Source organism: Lissotriton vulgaris, chromosome 1_1, assembly GCF_964263255.1.
Source record: "Lissotriton vulgaris chromosome 1_1, aLisVul1.2, whole genome shotgun sequence".
Lineage (NCBI taxonomy): Eukaryota > Metazoa > Chordata > Amphibia > Caudata > Salamandridae > Lissotriton > Lissotriton vulgaris.
The window spans coordinates 1,984,044,822-1,984,069,623 of NC_141685.1; the positions used below are offsets into that span (position 1 = coordinate 1,984,044,822).

Here is a 24,802-nt window from a genome sequence, read left to right on the forward strand (position 1 = left end):
ATTTTTGGAGTGTAGTTTTAGACTCTTTATTTGGCACCAAACCTTACTGATAGGAGTTATGTAACACATCACTAATTAATTGTATGATTGATTAGAGGGTTTGGGGAAGTATTATATCAAGTATTCTGGGGGTCAACGAGCGTTTGTTCCCGCTTTGCACGCCCCTGGGCACATTGGTATTACAGCAGGGGCTGCAGATTCTTGTTCATCCATTTCTGTAATACTGAAAGCACGAGTGCTACCTTCAGGGGGTGTTCCCTCATTTGCGTAGGGGCTTGTCCTATGCAAGTAAGGGAATTCCTTCACCTCTGCACCCTCGCCTTATTACAGCCGCAGTTTAGGTGGCGCACTTTTAATACTTCCCTCTGAGACCAGCCTTCTGGGGGTCCTGTGACTGGACTCGCCTGCAAGGGAATCTTTAATCCCCTCCAAAAGTACAGGTGGGTTGCCTCCTGCAATGTGAAAACATGAAACGGCTGCAACAGTACATTCATCGCAATAGGGTGAATTTTCACTGTTTGCGCCCAGCACACCTTTTAAAAGGAGCGCTCTTCGCAAATATTGAAAATGCATATTACAACCCTGTACAACTCTCAGTAACTAAACTGGTGTCCATGCACAATACAAAAAAATCTACTGGTAATGTTGAAGTGAGAATAACTGATTCCTTTATGGAGGCCTACACATTGTTTTGAGTGAGATTAAAATGCTGAGTAACTGGTACCTTGAAGAAACATTGTAATCTTGATGGTGAACCCACTTAATAGGAAAAACATGTAATACCACCGGTGTGGTGGAAAAACTGAGTTGACAGAAAAGTAAGATGTAATCTCCTGTAAAGATACTGGGAACTAAGTGCAACAATTGCCTGGCATTTAATGCTAATATTCTTAAATGTATTCCTTTTAGTAACTATTAACCAATGGGGTTTGTATAGGGTGGGCAAAGATGCTCTGATTGTATAGGCCAAGTAAGAAAGAGCATCCATGTTCTGTATGACATGGAGTCTATTCTTCAGTACTGAGGAAGGCCCAAACCAAGGATGTTTTCATATTCTAGACATTAAGAAATCATGGCAACCAGCAGAGTCTAGGAACAGCAGAATGTTGTCAGGGTTTTGACAGAAGAAAACTGATGAACATGACTGTGTTCTCTATAGGCCAAAAACCGTGCTGCATCAAAAACAATAAAGCCCATGGTTCCGGTTGTCTCAAACGAAACAAGCAGAGAATCAACTGTGTTTTGCCACAATGCCACTGTCCAAGCTGATAGAAAAATGCTAAATACCAGAACCTCAATTTCGGCTGAGTTAGGCTTCTGCTTGCTGGAAGCAACCCAACTGGCATCTGAGTCCAAGCAGGCCTGAAAGTCATTTGCACTATTTACATCCAAGAGTCACTGAGCGATTCAGCATTTGATGGAATGGACACTCCCTTGAAAAGGCTCATTTGCCAACATACTCCTCTAACAGCCTGACAGAGTACTGGACTTTAAAGGTTAGTCATTCGGCTGTCCACTCAATTTAAAGTAGCATAGTGAGAAGTATGGCTTTTTTATGTCTATCATTGCCTGGTAACATGTGATGGTGAGAGTCAGTAAAAATAAAAAATATCTCCACACCATGAGAGAAAACTCTCATGGTTTGTGGTTCTTTAGTTTTCCATTTTCCCAAAACTTTGGAAGTTTCTTTTTGAAAAAGTTAAAATATGTAGAGGGAAGAGGGAAGAGGGATGATCATCCTGTTAGACAGAGCTGTCTTTCAAACTTTAAAAATATTGACAGGAACCCCAGTGATGGTAGCTCCTGCCAACGTTAGGAGAAGTCCACGGTGCTGGAAGACATCTTTAGATTTGGAGGGGGGCAAATGTCCATCAAGCCAATGGAGTGATATTCTCCTTCACCAAGGCTGACACATCGTCCATCAAACTCCAATCAGGCTGTTTGTTTTTACAAGCAATATTTAAACATAACCATATGGCGACTTTGTGGTCCTGTGGAAAGCACTGGTATAGACCAACTTACTAGTTCGGATTGGAATAAACAGACAGGTTATTCAGGCATCTCTATAACCCTTTCACCGCAAGTGCAGACAAAATAAATGTACACTGATATTATGAGACACTTTATTGTAAGATAAAATGTATGCAAAATGAATTAAAGAAAATATTTGCAGAAATCAGTGAGATTATCTGCACAGAGGGGAAATATTAGGTAAACAGGCAGCACATTACAAGGTTCTTGCTATAATGATGGTTTACATATTTTGGTAGAATCAACACACATTTGCACCTGTACTTCATAGCTTCTTCCAGTTTCCTGGTCTGTTGGCAACTCCTGGCTAATTTATGTCTCAATGGTAAAAGATGTTGTGTGACAAACAGCACAGGTAGACGGGAGTGACTATGTTATGAAATAACCATGGTGCTCTGCTCTCTCACATGCTATTGATGTTCCAATTTTTCTCATAGGGAGGCTGGAGTACAGCCATTGTATACTGTTCAATGGCACACCAACAACCAGCTTAAACTGAATGCCCAAAAAACGAAGTTCCCTTTTATCTCCCCACCTAAAATTTCCAATGACATCCTGTAATGGATCAACTTGATCACTGAACTTAACTGCACACTGACCACAGTGGATTCTGCTAAATTTCTCCGTATCACCTTGGACAGCAACCTGAATATGCATGAACACATCAACTCGATGGCCAAAACTGCCAGGTTCCACCTGAGCTACTTGAGAAAACTAAAACCCTTCCTAGAAACTGCAGACCTAAACACTGCAGTTCAGGCGTTAGTTATCTCCAGAATTGAATACTGCTGCTCTACCCTATCTGGCCTTCCACGGCCCCTCTAAAAGCTTGCCTCAATGCAGCAGCTAGACACTTATCTGGCTCAATTTATTTTTACCACATTTCACCACATCTGAAGGCCTTGAACTGGCTTCCTCTTGAAGCCAGAATCCATCTCAAGCTGGCCTGTATCACACACAAAGCCATGTACACGAACACCACAGCATATCTTGTCCAGAAAATCATGGTATCTGGGGTACTCAGAAACTCTCGGTCCGCCAGAGACCATGTGCTCCAGCCACCCCGCTTCCGCAAGGAAAACACATATAACCGAGCATTCTCTGGGGCTGCATTAAGAATCTGGAACTCGCTACCATCCTCCATCAGAAGAATACCTTCTCTGTCAATCTTCAAAAAGGAAGTGAAAACAATCCTAGTGAGCAAATTCCTCCAATAACTCTCCTTGTCGCGCATACCGCCTTTTGTCATGGCTTTTGTTTCTGTGCATAATTTCCCGCACTGATTAGCGTTTTGTGTGTACCAGTTCTCACTGCTGGTTCTCTCTGCCTTTTTACAATCATATCACTCCTCTTATACAATTGCTGTTTTTCTCTTTTTATTGCTGACTTGTCACTCTGCTCATTATGGTACTGTACTGATTATTGTATTTAACTGGCTTTGTCCTAATGTAGTCAATTCTCTATTCTCCATCCTTGTGTTTTGCCTGTGCCTAACCTGTAGGTAACGTGTTATCCCTGTAAAGCGCTCTGATAACCTAACGGGTCACATTTGCGCTCTATAAAACCTCAAATAAATAAATATACCATCTAAGCTGCTTATTTTGGGAAACTAAACCTTGTGATTGTGATTAATGGTGAGAGAAATAGCCTGTGAATGTTCTTGCATGTTCATGGAAAAACATAAAGTCAGCATACTTTCTCTAACACAACATGTAGTCAATGAATACATAAATTTATGAACTAGAACCACATTTTTAAAAGATCTTATAGATCAACTGTACAAGTGAGCAAAGAGATTATATATTGGGGCCATAAAAGACATATAACATGAAATATAACACAGAAGCAGTTCAGAGTCATCTAAATTGGGATTTATTCAGAGGCCACATGTTCCGATATGGGTAGGTAGCGGTGCCATATAAAGTATGTAGGGATAAGGGAGGACTCATGAGACACTCCAGAAGACAGTGGTCTAAAAGATGAGTGCAAGAAGGTGAAAAGATACTGTTCAGAATGCTCCAGTGAAAAAAGACAATGGGCTTTGAATTTTCTTTCTTCCGTGAGAAACATGTGAATTAGCATTGAGTTGTTCACAGTGTCAAAAGCTGGCAACATATCCAGAAGGAATAGGGCAATGAATATGCCTCCAGCGATTAATTGTCTGATCTCATCAAAGGCTGCAGTGAGTGCTGTCCTTGACCTATGGGATGATAAAAAACAGACTGAAGTTTTAAGGATGTTGGAGCTTCCTAGACAACAAGAAAGCCTTGTAGTCACATGTTTCTATAAAAGCTAGTGAAAGAAGATTATTGGGCCAACAGTTCTTTTTTATTTAGAAGACCAGCATTTTTAAGCATTCAACATTTTATTTTCTGTATAAAGGAAGTGGGGCTGGAAGGTTTTAGCAACAGAAAAGAACACATAACCAATTACCTGTTCTACATTCTAATAATCAACAGGACATGGATTGATTATAAAACTCAACTTCTACTACAATAGACTGGGAGCTTTAAAATGTTTCATGAATTAACAGACAAAACTCCATGTGATGTCTCAATCACAACCACCACAGCCTCCCAAAATCTATGCAAAACCCTGGGCAACACTTAACTGGATAGAGTATAAAGTTTCAGGAACTCTTTTGCTTTGGAGCTCTCTAATTCTCTCAAAGTATGTCCTACTCTCCTCTTTACTGCCTCACCATGGCAACAGTTTGATCTCCTCACTTCCCCTCAAGTGTATGAGGCTCTAGTGCAAATCATGATCCCCAGCAGATCCCTTCCCGAATAAAACCTTTCACCAGCTCAATCACAGCTCTGACTAATGCCTTTCTATGAAATGGCATCAAAGATGACCAGCTTAAGGAAGGTGTGGAAAGGCCCCTTTTAAAAAGGGTGAGTTCAATTCTAGCTTCTCAATAAACTGCTTCCACATGTGGGGAAAGTTCTAAACCATTGGTGGAACCACCATGCATCCTCATAGAGATGAACAGCATTCTGAACTATGGTCCGCTTGGTTTCAGACCAGGTTTTGAAAATGAGCTAATTCTCATTCTGATTTGATAAAAGCTGAAAATGTCGACAGTGTTAGTGTGTTGGTATTATATGACCTATCAGCAGGGTTTGACACTGTGAACTATGTCATACTTCTTGAGAGAATTACAGATATTGGCTTTTCAGGATACGTTCTGTACTGGTTTAATCAATCAATCATTTGTAAAGCGCACTACATACCCGCAAGGGTCTCAAGGCGCTTAGGACTTTTCTTGGCAGCTTCCTTTCCGGCCCACTCGGCATCAAGTAAAGAGTCCTATAGTGCTCTTCCCTATATCCCTATCGTTACAATGTTTATGTACAACTGCTAGACTCTTAGATTCACTCTTACGGGTTATAATTTTGAATCTATTGCAATAACTAAATGACCCTAACAATTCATTATAAAAATTAAGATGCCCTTTCCTTTGTATATCATGATAAATAATGCAATCCAGGAAAAAAGAGTAAGGTATTGAATTTGGATGTGCATACATATACATTTAAATCTTTTTGGAATATGGAATAATGTATGATGTTATTTACATTCTGCTTCAGCAAATAACTATGATGGCCTGCTCCGAGAGGCACACTTGCAGATAGTAGGGACTGAGAAGTGTAATGAAGACCTTAAAGGGAAGATTACTGTGAATGAATCCGAAATATGTGCAAAGAGTATCAATGCCAATACTGGACCATGTGAGGTAAATAAAGCATTTATTAATGTGTACTTTTCCTCTACATTTTATTTTAAAGTTTATTATTTCTGTTTGAGCAAAAAACTAAAAGCAAAACACCCAAGTAATATGACATTTTTTTAAATAATGTTTTCAAATAATGGCACACTTTGCCCAATTGTTCATGTTGGTGTGAAATAGTTGCACAGTTGTTAATGTTCGCTGTCCACAGTGGCGTGGATATCACAAGGACCCATGTAGACATGTCCGTGCTGAGCTCCTGCTATGACAGGGTCTCCCTCAGGCCTAAATCCATTTATATAGCCCAAACACATTTTAAAAATTACTTCACTTAAGCAATGAAGGAAGGGGCTCCAAGTGATATTTGAAATCAAGATTTGATTGGGGAAATGTCCATGGAATCCACAAAAAACAATGAAGACCACCCCCCATTCAGATTAGGAACTCAAAGAAGTCTGTCTGAAAAAAGCGTAGCCTTGAACTGACACTACCCCATGGCAGACCTACTGTGAGTACATCCAACCATAGAGGTGAGCACCCTGGGCCTGCCCATCTGGTGGTTGGACTGAAGTTGTAGGTTGTCGGTATGCAATTGGCCTGGAAATGTTGTGGCGTTACCGAGGAGAATAGAAGTCGACCTGCTCCATCCTTGAACCCACACCAGACTAATTAAAAGGTGATTAATACGTTTGGAACTTAGATAGACAGCAGCGGGGGCCATAACAACAGAAAGAAGGAATACAAAACGGGCTATTGGGAGGAATCATTGAGTACATGTTCTCTCAACCAATATCTAAAAATAATACAACATAAAAATGCACAACAAATGGACAATATGCAGTGAGTAGGATCTCGGTGAAGTGATCAGTATTGGAACATCATTGACAAAACTACACTATTGTGACCTAACTTACAGTGCTTATTTAAGTAATTCCCCATTAAAACATCAAAGATAAGGTACAAGGGGAACAAATTGATGGCATATGCCCCTCTGAAAGGCACCAACATCAAGGAAATATTACGGCCTTGACATTCCAAGTGAGAGCTGTCTTCTCCACAAAATTGACATCAACAATGACCCATCTTTAGATGAGGGCCATCTATCGAGGGGGAATTTCTAATTCTAATGGCCAAATTTAAAAGGGAAATGACTTAACTCAATCAAGAATTCACCATATAGGAGGTGACAGCAGTAAAAAGTTCACATGAATGGGACAATTTAGAAATAAGCTAGAGAAGAACTACCAACTGTGAAATTGTTTGTTGGGGTGAATGGTATTTCACCATCAGTAAAACTGTCACAATATTCTTCTTAGGTACAGTAAATGTTTTAGTAATTTAAACCTGCATTCAACCCCAAGTAGCTATGGCGCAGAGCAGACAGGGGTAACTTAAGGAAATGGTTAAAGCATTTAGAAGTACCAAAACAATCAAAAGATTGAAAACACAACACAATAAAAACTGACATTTTCATGATTTGATATACTGACAGATGATAGGGGTGAATTGATTTTACATACCTTCACATTCCTGAGACTGGCAAAAGTGAAAAGCGCAGACATTTGAACAGAAATAATACAGCTAAAACTGGAACGCAAAGCATTTGTCTCAAGGAACACATATAGAGTGCTTTGTTGAATGTACGGACCAGGGAATAATTGAAGGTTTTCTGTAAAACTACACACATATTTAAACTTCCGAATTTCATGACCCTAAACTTCCACAGTGACTATCTATTGGAAATAAGGTTTCCTATTACACCCCTGGAAGAATTTGAGAGATTGAAAGAGATGATTGCAGCAGAGGAGTTTAGAATAGTAATAAAATTGCTCCTACATAATACAGCCCCAGGAGTAGTCAGGTTCACAGACTCCTTTTCCAAGTAGCTTACTGACATCTTAGCAAAACTGCTAATTAAGGTGTTTAATTTTTTTCATGGAACCTTGACAAGTGACACCAATCATGACGGGTCGACAAAATCCATCTCAGTAAAACCTAATAGAGAGTCAAACATATAACTCCTACAGACCTATATGTCTTCTTAATAGAGAAGTAAAGATTTTTACAAAGATCTTTGCCACAAAAATGTACGACCTATGGTCTATTTTGATTTCACCCTATCAAGCTGCCTTTATACCAGATAGGCAAACAGGGGGCAATACTAGATTGGTATAGATATCATAGAGAAAGCCGTCGTAGTAGATGTCTAACAACTCCTTCTCTCACTGGATGTGAAGAAGGTGTTTGATATGGTGGATTGGGAACATTTGTGAAAAACAATAGCCAAAGCAGGACTAGGTTCTGGACAACTTCATTAATTAATTTCGGTCAACTTCAGATGATCCTCACCAAAATCAAGAATAAGAACCTGACTATCAGAACTGGTGGTGCAGGAACAAAACAAGAATGCTTTCTGCGTCCCTTGATATTTGCACTAATTATGGCACTGTTAGTACAGAAAATCCTGGGACCTCACTTCTAAATTTGATTGATAAACTACGAATATTCAAGACTGTGTCTGGCTTTAAGCTTAATTAGCAGAAATGTAGGTCAGTAACACTATAGCTGATAGCAAGAATCACATGAAGTCTTAAGGATCCACATGGTTCCCAATAGGTTTTAAATATCTGGATGTAAATGTACAACCCAAAATCAAGGAACTATATAATAACAACATATCCCCAATATGGTTCCCAAAAGTTTTGAAATATCTGGATGTAAATGTACAACCCATAATAAAGGAACTATATAATACCAATATATCCCCACTATTAGATATACTATGCAAACATCTATATAGATGGGGACACTAGAAGTGTCATGGTTTGATAGAATAAATTGTATACAAATTAACTTCATGCCTTGACTTTTATATGTATAGCGAACACTACCTATCGAAATCCCACCAATGACTATTACAATTATCCAAAGGAAGCTTGGTGCTTTATGTGGGATTACAAACACTTCAGAGTAGCAAAATCTATACTGTGGGATCAATATACGAGGGAGAACTAGTTGTCACAGACTTGAACAGTGACATTCTGGTGACACAGATAGCATCAACAACAGAGTAGTTCACACCACATGCCCTTAAACAGAGGGGTCAGGTAAAACAGGAGACCTGCATCATACAGCTACATTATCTTATGTTGTCCCCCACCTCCCAATGACACACAAAACTCTGGATTCCCTTATGACTTCACCAAGGACTAAACTAAAATATTGGAACAAAGCAGTCAGAATTAATTAGGTAATGATGTATCCTTTCCCTATGACATCCTTTGTGAGAAACCCTACATTTATCCCAGAATTTCACAGATGTACTGGGGATCTTCCTCGCGCATTGTTAAAGGAGAAACACTAAAAGACCAAGATCATTGTGCAATTGATTTTCATCTGAAATCTTTACCATTATCCATTTGTTATAATGTGTCTGTCAGCTAGTAAGTAGAAATAGGGTAGCAGAGCTATGACCAAAAATACCAAAATAAAAGAACTGATGATAGACAGCAATACTAAAAAAGATATATACCAACTATTCATAGAGTTGACTACAATTAACCCACACAAGCACTATGAAATACAGTAAAATTATCAAATGAGTTGGGAGAGGAAATACCAGAAAGCACCAGAAAGCACATAAGTTGGCGATTTGGATGAGAGCACAAAATTGTCCCTATTTGTTCAGTACAAGGACACTGCATTTAAAATAATCGTACAATTTTATATAACACCAGTTTGTCTGAAAGATATTGTTGGAGAGGGTGCAAGATGCAGGGTACCTAGCTCCAGATGTGGTGGAAATGCAATCACATTGTTATATTCTAGAGGAATATTCTTTCACTAAATGCCTTAATAATTCTATTGGGGGGAATAAACAACAAAGGCCACTATCAAATGTTGTCCTTCATAGGCCAGTTGCTAAATGGCTCCCATTGCCGGCTTAATTCACCATTGCGCAAAAATGAAAAGCAGCAGCCCCTTCACCATTGATTTATTGTGGATGAAAATTTGAAATCTTTACGTAATAAAGAAACTAATGGCTACAATATGAAATAACATATCAAAATGAAAGGTGGAAGGTATTGAGGCCCTTCCAACCATTACTTAAAATGAAATCTACCCAAATGTGATTACACCCACCACCAGTCTCAATAATCACAGCAGGAATAATAGTGCCATTACCACCATTTCAAAAGACTGAACATAGATATACTGAATCGATCTGAATGATGCAATCTCAATTATTCCTGTATTGATCCACAATTGTTTTATAAATAAAGTTATTTTTTAAACCATCACTATAAATAATAATAAATAATAAATACTAGCTTCTAAGTTTACAGGTATTGATCTGTAGATCTTAGATTCTGCTGGCTTACACCTCTACATAAGTGCAGAATGTTTAAGAGCAGGAAAATAACAAACCATGCCAAAAGTACTAATGGAAAGATTTGAGGATTCCTAATTTTTTTTTGGCACAGGTGGTTCCTGGCATGATTTTACTCAGTGTTCAGTCATGAATGTGGAAATATTATATGATGAGTGCAATAGCATTATTAAGCTCTTATTCTTTTAGTCACCACAGTAAAACTATTTACTCATGTAGAAAGTCTTTCCTTAAACCATCATCATTCTTTGGGGAACTACCTTCCCAGTCCTAGCTCACTGAAAGATTGACATCTCCAGATCACAGTGGTCCATTTTTTCCACAGTAGAACTTTGTTGACAATATTCTTATTCACAGTAGTTCTATCTTACTTTTTAAGAATTGCTTGCGTGGCAGTGAGCAAATTCAAAGTACTCTTCTGCGTGATGGCTTCATGTATCCAGCTCATACCATTGGCTAGACAGATGCACTTGGATGCAAAACGTAAACAGTGAAAATGAAAGATTAAAGTCTATATATATTCACGTACCCATCTGAGGTCATTCCAACAAAATAACAATAACTCTAAAGCTATAAGAAGACATGCATATAGTTTAAGAGGAAGAGAAACTGCAGAGCATCAGAATATCAATAGTTTCAAACCATTCAAAGACTTAATGTGCAAAGAGGTGCTAGAAAGGGTCAAAACAGTCACAAAAGCCCTCTGTAAGGTCCCAAAGCTAAAAGTGATTGCAACATTCAAGAATAAAGACAAACATATTTCTGTAAAGATACAATTTACAAAACCAGCGGGCAATTATCAAGTAAAGCAGTAAACAAATGCTACCAAACATAACCCTGAGAGGTGGTAAACAACATTTAAAGACTAAGGGAAATATTCATTCTGCACTTGTTAATGCTGACAGACTGTTGAAATTACAAAGACCTTACATCTAGTTAATCACCAACAATGTCACTTGTCAATTTGCTATAGATATACATACCTATTTACCTAGCTCTCACTCCAGCGTTTTAATTCTCAAGTAATCTTACCCCTGAAATTTAGTGATGTACAATTATAAACCTTTCTTTTAACTCATAAATAATTCTTCCTAGATGATAAATGGGAATGTAGCTGATACTGCATGTGGTGTTAGAGAAATCAAGGCATTATCATGAGATGAACCATTATGAATCTAGTGCACACGTTATAGAAAATGTCTGGGAAATCTAGTGTAAACATCATAGAACATGACTGGGCAGACCACAACACTAACTTGTATGGATCACGAGTGGTGAATAACCCTAAATATAGATTATTTTGGAACAATAAAACATCAGAAACATGGATAACAATTGAGAAGTTCTCTCGATATACAGTAGTAGTAGTAGTAAAATAGCTTTATTTCGATATATAATTCATATCATAAAAAGCAAAACATTTACATAAAAGCAGTAGAAACATCATTAATAAAAACATATACTTTAAGAAAACAATTTACAAGAGTTCTAAAACTTTATGGCCTAGGATGCTCTCAGACAAGATGGGAAAGTCTATTCAGTCTAATGCGCCAGGCCCAGCCCAAGAATTTAGCCATGCCAGTAGCAAACAATGGCCGGGGGTCAGTTTGCAGGATTCTTAGGGCCTCCTTGTGGGATCTAGTTTTGAGTTCTCTGCACAGTGGCTTCAGACATCTTTTACGAGGGGCTGCGTAAGCCAGGCACTCAAACAATAAATGCGGAACTGTCTCTAATCTCTCCACACAGCAGGGACAAAAAGGGGTTGTCTGCATCGGAACCCTCCAGCTAGCAGTCATACTTCCTAGAGGGAGGACCCCTACCCTAAATTTGAAGTAAAGTGCCCTATCCCATGGGGTTCGAATACAATCCAAATAAGGCTCACGAAAGTGCACCTCCTTTACCTGAAGAAATTCAGCCGTAGCCCTACACAATTTAACATTACTTTTTCTGCCCTCAATCACCCATGCCCAATATAGTTGTTTCAAGGTTCACTTGGGCGGGCCGATCGAGTGAACCAGACATCCTCAAGGCCCATATCTATTAGGAGGCACTTAACTTCCCTTAGCCACTGGATCTTAGCCCAGCCAGGCATAAGGAGGATCTCTTTCAGCCCCTCTGCGTAGCTGGAGAGTTCAGGAACTCTCCAGATACGAGCCCATAAGAGAAGTGGGCGCAACTTTGCCTGGTCACTGATAGGACGTGTACCCATGTCATTAAGAAGAGGAAGGGTTGGGGTACTATAAGGGAGGGCCATTAGATCTTTGTGGAATTTGTTTTCAGAACGAGTTAAATGATCCACGTTTTGCACCCCCCATAATTCGGCCCCATAGAGAGCTGCTCTTACGGCTCGTGCTCTATAAATATCTAGAACCGGTGCAATGGGTTTAAGAGAGGAGCCCCGATGTTCCTTTAAGAGAGCCCCCGTCACCCTCTTATGTGTCAGTAGCATCTTATGGTGATGGGATTTCCAACTCAGAGAGTCGCAGAGACAGATGCCAAGATAATCAAACTCTTTGACCCTCTCGAGTTGGACTGAGTCAAGGATAGGTGGGTTAACTGATTTTTTTGGGGGTTTAGGACCAGAAACTTTGTCTTCCCCGTATTGATGACTAATCCCCTTTCATCGCAAAAGATTTTAAAATTGTTTAAGAGACACTGCAAGCCCGCTGGTGACTTGGAGATGAGGAGGGTGTCATCGGCAAATAGGAGTTATGGGATTTTCTTGTCCGCCAGGGATGGTGCATCTGCTGGTTGTTGTAGTAGATGCTCAACCACTCCATTGACATATAATGAAAATAGAGTGGGAGCTAGCACACAGCCCTGGCGGACACCCCTACTTACGGGTATTCGTGCTGTTCTCTGGCCCTGTTTGCCCCACCTAATCTGTGCAAAGTTATTTGCGTGAATTCTTATCAGCATATCCAGCAAGTATGGGGGGATACCTAATGCGTGGAGAACGCTCCAGAGGTGGTTACGTGGGACCAGGTCAAAGGCAGTCCTTAGATCTATGAACGCAAGGTATAAACTGCCTTTGCCCAGTACAACCACTTTCCAGAACAACATCAATAACTGGAGTGCTTGCTCGATCGTCCCCATACCAGATCTAAATCCGGCTTGGAAGTCTGATAAAATATTGTTCTCTTCAACCCACTGTAGGAGCCTACCTAGGACCACTTTGCCTGCCACCTTTTGCGTGGAATCCAGGAGACTTATGGGACGATAATTTGAAGGGTCGTCCCGACTCCCTCTCTTAAAAATTGGTACAACCTCTGCACCCCTCCATGAATCTGGTAGATCCAAACCAGCCAAGCCACCGTTTAACACGGAGGCAATAAGTCTCCCCCATTCACCCAAATTAACACGAAGCAAATCCCCCGGAAGGCCATCGGGGCCCGCGGCCTTGTTGGGGACCAAGCACTTGATCGCCCCTTCTACTTCCTTATGCGATATACATAGGATATATTTCAATAATGTAAACAACATGGTTGACATAACAACACGACCAAGAATTGAGCCACTAAATAAAGAACTGACTTCAACAATGCTCAGATGGATATGATCAAATGGGGCTCTGGGCCCAAACGTCCTTTCAAACATTGTCTTTAGAGCATATCCGGATTTGTTGAACGAGATCCTGACTCCGCTGCATAATGAGATTCGTTTGACAGATATTCTTGATTCTGTAGAACCGGCCTTTTGGAAGCCTCTCCCCCACTGGGAGAGTCAAAGCCAGTGGTGCAGGGGACACCTTAGAATCTACGAGTTCTCCTTGTTCAAGTCATACATTACCAAAGAGACCAGGAAAACCAGCCGTATTTATTAGCTTGAGCTAAGGACAGGGTCCCAGAATGGTTCAAAGACAATTCTACGGATACTGCTGCTTCAATCCGCAGCACAATATGTGGGTATCTTCCTAGACAGTTTCCAGTGCGATAAAGAATAAAAGAATTTGTAGATAATACAAAATTTCAAACTAACAAAAACATGTACAGGAAAATATTTTTATTATAATTATTGAGATAGATACTTTATAAAAAATACATATAAAAAACGATTATTAATCACAGTAGTGTGCAAATAATACAATACATAAAAATAATCATAAGTAAAAAAAAACGTAGATGCAATCAATCCAATAAAAAATTGTGGCTGAGCTAGTGTCTTATTCTTCGACGCGCGTTTTGGCGTGTGAGGACGCTTTCGTCAGGAGATTTTTATGTAGGCCACAATATTCCTAAATTTATAAAGAACATAATCTATTTCAGGATTCCAGTAGATGTTTAGTCAGAATATACAGTAAACATAATCATTGCCATGTTTATTATCTTTAATAACATACACATTCTAACAAAGATTAATTGACAAATGTATTACCTTCACAAAATTGTCAGAATCATAGGAGAATAAAGTATGAAAAGCTTATATAGAAAATTAGATCACAGAACTTGGAAAAGGGAGGGGCTAGGGATAGATAGAGTTAGATAGAATTGAGGATTTAGATAGTCAGAAGAAATGGCGTGTTGGTTGCGAATAATTTCGTGTAGACCTTATATATTTCAGGGCTAAAGAGGTGGTGAACGTAGGAATGATTATCATAAGTGATGAACAGTTGAAATAGATAAACACGAAGTGTGGTGATATCACAGAAAATAGTGTGATTAACCCAGAGTAACCATGATTAGATGTGATAGATATAAGGTGAACACTATCTAGTTATAGTAATACCTGGGTCTGCAAGGACCTATATGCTTAATCAGCAAGGCATGAAATGTTGGAGAGTTCAAGCGTGGTGGTCAAAGCTATATCAAAGGGAAATGAATAGCAAGGTATTAAGGCAGGTTTCAAATCCAAAAGGTGTAAGTAGCAGCCTGATCAGAAGGCTAGTTACTCATGACATACTCTGAATGGGTTAATATGCTGCTTGGCCAGTGTAGGTGGAAAGGCTTCAATACGGGAGCAGCACATGATAGATTTATATGGGTTAATGAATAGCCAGGATGTAGAAGATGATGATCTATGAAATATATGCAGGATGAAACATTAAAACTATTAGGGGCACTGAAGGTATAATGACACATATCAAAAGATAAACATGATGATCTAAAGTAATATATATTACCTTCAATATAGTATTGTGGGGCTGCCAGTGGTAAGGGATATCACGTGAACTTGTTAAAAATGTTCAAACGGCGCAGCGATACTTCTAGAAGACGGTTGTCCTATGGATGGAATAATAAGCAAAGATATCTTAGTAAAAGTTTTTGTGGGGAGAGGTGGTATGAACTATCTAAGTATATATGGAAGCGTGTGATAATGAATATTCTATCATGGAGACCAGTGTTTAAAAAAGTGTTATCTTAGAGTTGCTCCTAGTGAGAATGATGACATATAGCTGAAGCCTAACTCAAAGCTGAAAAAGAGGCCTGATAATATGAGCAAACTACATAAATGCATGTAGGGCTCATGTAGCCACTAGTATGGTATTATGGATATTACTGGAGGAGCTAAATGGTGTCGCCGTGAAGGCGTGTAATATTTAAGATGTAGTGACCATGTTATACATAATTGATTTTCAAGAAGTTGTCTTCAAGAAGAAAAGGTCAGGAATGGTTTATTTTATGTTATGTCACAGCTTAATCTGCAAAATATATATTTAAAGAGCCGGTATCTGCGGGTCATCGTAACTTTAAGAGCTGAATGGTTAACAGTACATCAGCTTTGCAATTCGAATAATATCGGTGCAGATGATAGCAGGGAGCCAGTATGAGCGTGTCTTCAAACCTGTCAGAGCTGTATATTTAACAACACGCCAGCTTAACAAGTCCGATTATAGCGATGCAGGTGATAACATGGCTAACATGAAAAATGAAATTATACTGCAACTGCAAATTCAATCATCCCCGGGTACTTACTGAAGATAGCAGAATGCCGTGCAAGCGATGCTGGTGGCAGCTCCCGTGGGCTCTCATCTGCCCTTGTGAAATAAGGATGATGTGACCCTGCATCTGTATTTAAATGATAAAATTGCCGCAAAAATAGGGGCGGAATGCAAGGCGTCTGACGTCATAATGGAGACGTCTACATGCACCCTCATCTCGTGATCTGCGTTAGCAAGGCGCCCGTATCACGTGACAGAGGTGGGACTTGATGTATAAATAAGTATTAATGTCCCGATGATGTAGCAGATATATGAATACTTTTATTAATGAAATTGCAGAGGCGCCACCTCCAGTGAGTCGAAGTGGGGGGCAGAGTCTAATAACATGATATCATAGATATCTATGTGTAACCATATCACGTGATCGGGGCAAGGGAAGAGCCAGTATCATGTGATGGGGGAAATATGGAAATAGACCAGCGATGCTCTACGCTCGGCCCAATCAGTTTTACAATGTATGACACTGAGTTGTCCTACGATATTACCAGTGATCTCTCAATGGGGAAGAAAAAAGACTGAAGATGGGCATATTCATGTTGGTAAGACAAATGAAGTATTTGGAGATTAATAACGTCTATAGCAGTAATGGGTAGATGTGTGAGCTGACTCTTGATATAATTTATGCAAATATTCGAGTAGGCAATAGATTAATACGAAAGATACAGTATACAAATTAATAAATTACTGGCTATAATAATTATAGGCTACAATAATTAGTGAAACAAATAGGTGAGATTTATGGGATATGTTGGATGTGCTAAGAAAAAATGTAATTGTTAATTTTCTCATGAGCTCTGATAGTGAAAATAAAAATCCGCAGCACACACATACTTATAGCGCTAGCCACGCCCATTTACACAATACACAGTGCCACATTTTGATAAGTTCCTCATCTGACAAGTTCTTCGTCAGTCTTGTGGTGCAATCGAGGCCAAGGGGCATCTGTCTCTGATTGTACAATGTCCACAGACTGACGCTCCCTTTCTCAATTTTGTGGTCACATGGTGCAGCCTCGTGCTTCCTTGACCAGATGGCGTGGTCACGAGACACAGGAGTTGTGACAGGCTGAGTTACCAACAGTGGACAGGATGTAGCTGAGTCCTTGACACGACTGGGGGGGTGAGGCACACAGGCAGCTTCTCGGAATCGGCTCAACCACAAGGAGCGGGGAGGGTTGTGCAAGTTTCTACAGGGACGTGGAAAACAGTTCTTCACCAAGTTGCTGAGAGCATGGCAACACACAACGGAGTTGTGTGGGTCATTTTAAAATACAGTTCAACAATTCATGGCATGAAAGAATTTTGCAAGCTATCTACAAAGTGGTCCTGCTAAAAATCTGACAAACTATCGGCTAATAGCTTTGCCAGATGTTGAGGCAAAAGTATTTGCCTTCCATCTCTTAGAGGAACTGGAAGAATGATCAGTAACACAGCACTTAATTCCAATGAATCAATCAGGATTCCATAAGGGTAAGTTGACAATCGCCAATTTGACTGCCCTAACATCGATGACCACAAGTGCAATCCTTAGTAAGCAAAATCTGCATATTTGCTTTGTCAAACTAAAAGTAGCATTTGACATAGTTCCACAACCCCTGTTATGGAAAAAATTTGCAGCATGGGGGTGCCTCCAAAATTACTTGACCTTATCATCCTGTAACAAAATCATCCAAACTGTGCTGCCATCCCCCCCAACTCCGGGGCCGGCTGAGCACTTTGCCAGGGCTGGTTTTGGTTCTCAGTCTGGCCCTGCTATCCCCTTTCCATCACATATGAAATATGCATACCTTAAGTTAAGATTTGGCAGATATCGAACTAAGGACATCACTCCAAAATGGCTACAACAATGGGCAACTAATTTTTGCAGACTTTGTGGTTATCCACAGGAAACTCTATTGTAGTTAGTTGTGTCTTCCCAAACCTGTCACATGCTCACTAAATTATTTTAAAAATGTTTTTTTTAAAGTAGGAATAAGAACATGTCACCAAGCACTTATATTATACTTATCTGGCACGTCAATTCCCATTATTTGCCGATTTATTAAATTTTTGACTGAGGTAGAAAGAATATTTACATCTTTATATTAAACGCCCAAAATTTTAAGCATTTTCCTTTTACATTTGTTTTATGCATGTTGTATTTATGCCATATTGTCAATCAGAAACAGATAACATATGACAATTTAATATTAAGCACTTTATTAACCTTTTCAACAGGTCTGTGAATTATCAGCTAGTGAATATTGTCAAATAATGATTGATGGATGGATTATTAGTGTTTAGAATTTAACCAATTCTTTCTGTATTAGCTAGGTGTTTCACATTAGCTCCATTTTAAGTGGCATTCTACATTAATATAAATTGAGCTCCACAAACTTCAATAAGAATCTTAATCATGGAAAATTATTATATAATTCCTATTAAAACGTGTCTTTAACTCACCTATAAAGCAAACCATGAAACTGTCAGTGTTTATGCCAGACCCACAGACACTGGGGTAAAGTGGCTCACAAGTGACCACTCTTTATTCTTTACATCTTTTGAAATGTCATCATTCCTAATTTGCGAGAGAGTTGACACGGTCACTCAACTGCTCATCAGTGAGATATGTGGGTATCTGTGAATCACAACTCCAATTTGTGGTGAAGCCAACTCAGTCTTTTATTATTTTGTAAAATAGGTATGATTTTATTGGATAATGGTAATACCTGTTCTTTACAGAAGTATATAACGATGTGCTACAGTACAATATACTGTTTAGATTACAGAGTATGGACTGAAAAACAGTGGTGTTAATATAACACATATAATTTTGGCAGAAGACATTCATAGGAATTTTAATAATAATTCTCATATTTTGTTTGCTCAATTCTCCACCACTTTACTGAAAATGTGAAAAAAACTGAGAAAATTCATGTTTTTTGATTTACTGAGAATGCGCATTCTCCTTTACCTATACTCAAGATAAAACATACTTTTTCCAAAGATTGAGTGTCATTTTCTTTTCTTTCCCTCTCTACAGCGGGATTATGGTGGCCCCTTAGTCTGTGAAGAAAATGAAACAAAGTTGGTGCAAGGTGTAATCATACCAGGGCGGGGATGCGCAATTCATAATCGCCCTGGAATTTTTGTCAGGGTGGCCTATTATGCAAAATGGATACACAAAATTATTCTGACATTTAAGGTTCCTGAATTTTAGTTTCGAAAAAGACCCTACTAGGAAGCAAATTTTGAAACAAAGAACTGATACTTTATTTTTAAAAATCATGAAAAGCACATGAGAGAGTCTGAAAGGCTGGGTATTTTTCTCTGATTATGGAACAATGTTGTCCCTGCTGCTCACCTATATGAATACTACCAGGAATTTCCCCACAGCAATACCCAACTTTCAAACATAGTAAATGTACAATGACAGCTGCCAGTAACATATCTTGGAACATAACAAAATTGAGAAGCTTATGATGAGATACGATGGTTGGCTGTGAATAAGATGCATTTATTTGGTAACAATGGCTTGCAACACGGATGTTATTTTGAAAAACCTCAGAGATCATGGGTGCTGCGAATTGCAATTAATGTTGAAATTTTCTCCCTGATGAATTTATGGTCCAGTATCCTTGAAATGAGCATAAATCAATTGTTTAGGAAGAATGAAAACCAAAAGGATATTCAAAACTTAATATTTAACTGTGAGAAATACAACAGGAAACTGAAGCTGTTACAAGTCAAAGTCCACCAACCTCTTCAATTGTTTACAAGATCATATACAATATGCTTCATTTTTGGAATTTTGTTGGAATGCTAAACTAGAAGGTATTTCATAGAAATTATAACAGAGTGGCTAAACAGATCTCGAGATACAACACTGAGAGAAACACATGAGAACAATATAAATGTATTTCTAGTCACTGTGGTTAAAGACAACCTAAGGAAGTTTCAGGTTAGAATGTGTTTGACAATCTAAAAATGTGTTAAAAAGTTAACATGGTCATTATTTAATTTCGAGGATCAGAGTGTAAAAAATAAAATGAAGTATAATCAGTTCTATTAATGTACACATAAAAGGAATATATGTTCATAAACAATTTCATTGGACTATATCCAAATGGAATTAGAGTGCAATGATAATGTGGAATCCATTACCAATATATAAATCAAATGTTTTAAATATGTTTGAGGTTCTAACTACGCCAATACACTTTGTTGATGAACATGTGCATCCAACCTGCTGTTTAGATAATTCTAGATAGATTCTGCTTAAATAGTTCTGCCTTGATCCTACATAAAGTAAATAAATGCATCCTAAAGGAATTGGAAATTAATGTGTTTTGAAAACTAAATTGCCAGATATATTTTTTGCTTGTGTGTATCACACATTTTTTAGTTGCACAGCCTATGCCATGATTCCTAGTCAGTTCTCTGCTCTGAGTCAGAGTCATAAGTGGAGCACTTTTGAGCTAGTCTGGTCACAAATAGTGAACAAATCCTGCCTCACAAATAATCATGAGGCAGGTTTCCTACTCTTCTGTAATCATTGTGACAGACGTGGATGCAAAGATGGAGGATCTGCAAGATACAGCTTACCTCCATCATTGTAACCCTTGCCTCTAATAGACCTGGAAATACAATGTCCAAAAAGTGACATTAAGCAAAAGGGAGGTTTGAGTGATCATGTAGTACTATAACGGATTGCTGTTTGTCCCTGTCTTGAACTAAGCTGTCAAGCACTCGTGGAAGCTCTTCCTTGAAGACATTTTTCACTGCAGAAATTGTCTCAAATTAAAAGGGCAGGCAGTAACCTGTTGATGCATTGCAAATGCTTGAGTGGTCACATGCCTTAACTGTTGGGATCCACATTAAATCACAATCCTGACATTCGGAGTCACAAAGACATTTGTCACTCCCATTGTAATTTTAATAAAAATAGGTTTATTCTTGCAAAGCCTGCTACTCTGCGCAGTCCCAGTTTTGCGATTGTGAATAGTATTTAAGGCATCAGACCCACAATGTTTTTGATGTAAATTAGTTTGTCGAATCATTTTTTCTCTCCATCAAATTTCATAGGTCTTATTTTTAGCATTACTTGTGCCCCTAGGGTAGGGTCCCTCCAGTAGAAATTGGATTTAATAGCAGCAACTCTTGCAGCAGTTCACTGTCCTTTGCTACTTCTAGGATTCACTTTTCACTTGACAATCGTATGCTTAACACTAAAGACATGCCATTCAATAAGCATCTTCCACTATTGCAAGGAAAATGTCATGTTCCAATTAATGTCAGTTTTTTTTGTTCAAACGAACGGCTTCCCCATTATGTTTTACAATTTGCCAATCATGTCAAGCTTAAAGTAAAATGTACCAAGCCCTACTATCTAGTGAGCTCTACAAAACCTCTTCTATATTTGTATGTGATGCTCAGTAATGTTTTCAGACAGCCTTTTCATAACTGTAAGTGGCATCTCCTTTACTACAACAATCAGTTCTAAAACTCAGGGGGAATATGATTGTTGCTATTTGACTATTTATCTTGGCAATAACAAAGTGTACTGTTGTTGGGGAAAGATGTAAGGTAGGCACTTGTTTTGTGAGTTTTTTTCCTGAAAATACTTGAATAGACATAGAACAAAGGATAATTATTCTGTATGATCACATATTTATGAAAATACAGATGTTATTGAGATTACCTGTTTATTTGCTGCTTTCTGAGTTCTTCTTGTTGACAAGAAGCAAACTATGTTCATGTGTATCAATAATTTCTTTATATTGTATGTGTATAAATTATTAAATGGTCAAGGTATTAAACATGTAAATTGTCCAATCCACTGTTAAACTACAAGAACAATGTAAAAAGTAGACTGAAATGTGAGCAGAAAGCCTAGCCATGGAAATATTGTCAAAATATAAGTCACCACTCATTCATAGGAACATTTAAAATGCTGCCAGTAATAATTAGGAAAAGAGGGATTAATTCTAGTCTAAGTCTCTATTACTGATAGAACATTGTTGGTTAGATCACTCAAGCATGAACTACTAAATTACATTGTGAGGATTAACTTGACACAAAATATAAAAGCTTTCAAGTACAAACTTCAGATCCTACATTTAGCAGGAAATACATAATGCAAAAAGAAAATCTAAATGTGTATCGACAGTCATACATGAATAACAGTATATTCAGAACTGATATAATGTACACATATCTACAGTATCAACAGTTCACATGATGAAGCTCTGCGATTATCGATTTCCTTTTAAGCAAAGAACTTGACCTTTAAATGGTTGCCATATAATTCTTATGGTTAATTTTGTTATTTGTAATGCTTCGATATATACGACACGCCATCATAGTGCTCTATTTTGGTAGTATGCTACTTTCATTCAGTCCAAAAATGTTTCAGAGTTCATTTGTTTTAATGGATGTCCATGAGTTTCACTATGGTTCTACTTTCAACTCTTAACAAGAGATGACCTCTTTTTATGAGGTGTACTCAGATTTGGCCATGTTACATTTAAATCAGGAATTGCTATTAACACAAAAAAGCAACATCATAAACGTGTTGTAACTTATTTCTCAAATATTAATCCTGTGGTAAAAACTATATTTGACAGGTTGATTATAACATTAATTGGTTTGCTCAATATACCAATATACACATGATAGCCAGAAAATAACATCACCAGTACCTTTTCATTATCAAAATATACACTCTGCTTAAAACATATACTTGTCAAACATATCATTTTAGAAAAACACTGTGAAGTGACTGTGACTGTGAAGATACTGGTTGTATTAAACAAATTATGCTTCATAGTAAAACATTCTTAATCGTTGGGTATGAAAATGCTTTCACAGGAAATAAGTAGTGATCTATTCATGCATTCATGCAGTTATGTATTTAGAATTTTCCTTAGGTATTTACAGCATGGAAAGCATTGAACACCATGAGGGTAGTAGGACCAAATATTAAAAAACAATAAATAACTTATAGCCAATCGACATCGCAATATAAAGTGTAGCCTGTATGCTGCACAACATTTAAACAGTATTATAACAATTTCCCGGCATGGTGAAGTGTTGATCAGAAAATGGTAAAAGTTGAAAATATGCTCACTCTTAACAAATCTGTCTGTTTTTGATTTGTATGTCTTTCCAGTTTAATTGTATTACATTTAGTGAAAAAACACAAGTGGCCATAGACTAGCTTATCTGTAATCTGCTGTGCAGAGCATATAAGGGTTATTTTATGTTGTTTTTTGTAAGTGTATTAGCATTTTAGCAATGGCACTCCTGGTTGGGCTGCAGCAATATTAGTATGTTGTCAGGACTCTTTTATTGAACATTTAGATGGGTATTTGCTGATTAGGTCTTGTCTGTATAACATGAGTACTAGAGCCGATAATGCTAAGGTTTTTTTCTTTATTCCTGTGGATATTTCTTGTTGGTTCCAATGGCACCAGGTGAATGTAATAGCAACAGTATTCTATTTGAAAAGGCGATCAAAGGCATTCTTATGCTACATCCTACATGGTGTTCAAAATATAATAAATAATGTAGCAGTAGCATATGAAAGTAGTGGTGCATCATTATTTGGGATGTAACTGTTTGTAGTGGTGAGAGTCAGAAATTTGAGGACTGTTGTGATCATGCCATTGTTTGCATTAATTCTGTACATAGTGATGTCATCTTTGGTCTATAATGTCTGTATTTTTGTATTTGTGTTTATTCTTATAAAACAATAAACTATTTTACCTAAAACTGGCAATTGTGACTGTGTTCAAATAGGGAAGGAACATTCATATGTATTTTGAAAACCTATGATTAATAGGTTTTGAAAAAGGGAACACAGTTTTAGATAATGATAGCATAGTGCAATGAGACATGCACATTAGATATATGGCAAGAAGTGTGGTATAATGATCAGATACAAAATAGTGGAAATTAAATTCAAAATGACCCCTGTCATTATATGTATATTTGAATTTACACTTGCATGTAAATTTGTATAGTACAATTCTAGCTACAAGCAACATAAGCACTATACAGTGTACAGATAGTATAGAAAAGCTTATTTAGGACTTATATTGTTGACTGTGTCAAGTCATATATTTCTGAATGTTAAAAGTGATTATCCACTATACTAAACCAAACATAAGTGATCATTATAAAAAAAAAATAATATACAACACAGCACATCACACAATAAGAATTTAAAATGCACAGATTAGGTAATTAATCCGTCCCCCTTCATTTACATGCGTGGGTTGCATTCTTACACAGAACAGGGCAAACAGAGCGAATGTCAATAGGATGAACTAACAGATATTTTCCCTCTGCAAACTTTTTTGTTTTACAAAAACAAACTCAAAATGTGGACATTTTTCCCTGTATTATCTTGACACCCTTGAAGTTTTCACAGACTGTCAGGGTCATATTTCCTTTTCTTCTCTCCTGAACTAGTAGGGATTTTTTATTTGGCAGGAGCATCAGAGTAGAGCAAGTACATAATGTATAATACAGAGTGTATATCATATTGTTAAATTTACATTTGAAAAAAATACTGACTAAATATATTCATATTTACACAGACATTCATAGTTTTTTACCCTTGTCAAGGGCTGAAGTGATCCTCTATCAGCTTATCAAATCCGCTACCCGAATACACCCCCAGATGTACTTGAATCTTTCATTAGGTTTGCATTTATTTATAAGTTTGTCAA

General features: G+C 37.9%; 1 protein-coding gene and 1 long non-coding RNA gene across 5 annotated transcripts in view; one reads left to right on the top strand and one right to left on the bottom strand.

The window, feature by feature from the left end:
* The window catches only part of HGF (hepatocyte growth factor), a 479,128-nt gene extending 455,288 nt beyond the window's left edge, over window positions 1–23,840 (top strand). For 2 of the 4 annotated variants that reach the window (XM_086919811.1, XM_086919814.1), the window contains exons 17-18: window positions 5,622–5,767; window positions 19,111–23,840. In XM_086919811.1, coding sequence (XP_086775937.1) covers window positions 5,622–5,767; window positions 19,111–19,287 — 323 coding nt within the window. In that variant the 3' untranslated portion in view covers window positions 19,288–23,840. The remainder of the gene's footprint in view (window positions 1–5,621; window positions 5,768–19,110) is intronic. The other 2 variants (XM_086919817.1, XM_086919823.1) reach the window with 2 other exon arrangements.
* Window positions 3,846–16,176, bottom strand: LOC147751479 (uncharacterized). Its single transcript, XR_015295597.1, has 3 exons — window positions 16,064–16,176; window positions 15,271–15,370; window positions 3,846–4,231 (listed from the first exon to the last, which is right to left on the bottom strand). It is a non-coding gene; the product is annotated as an uncharacterized LOC147751479 (long non-coding RNA).
* Window positions 23,841–24,802: the final 962 nt, after the last annotated feature.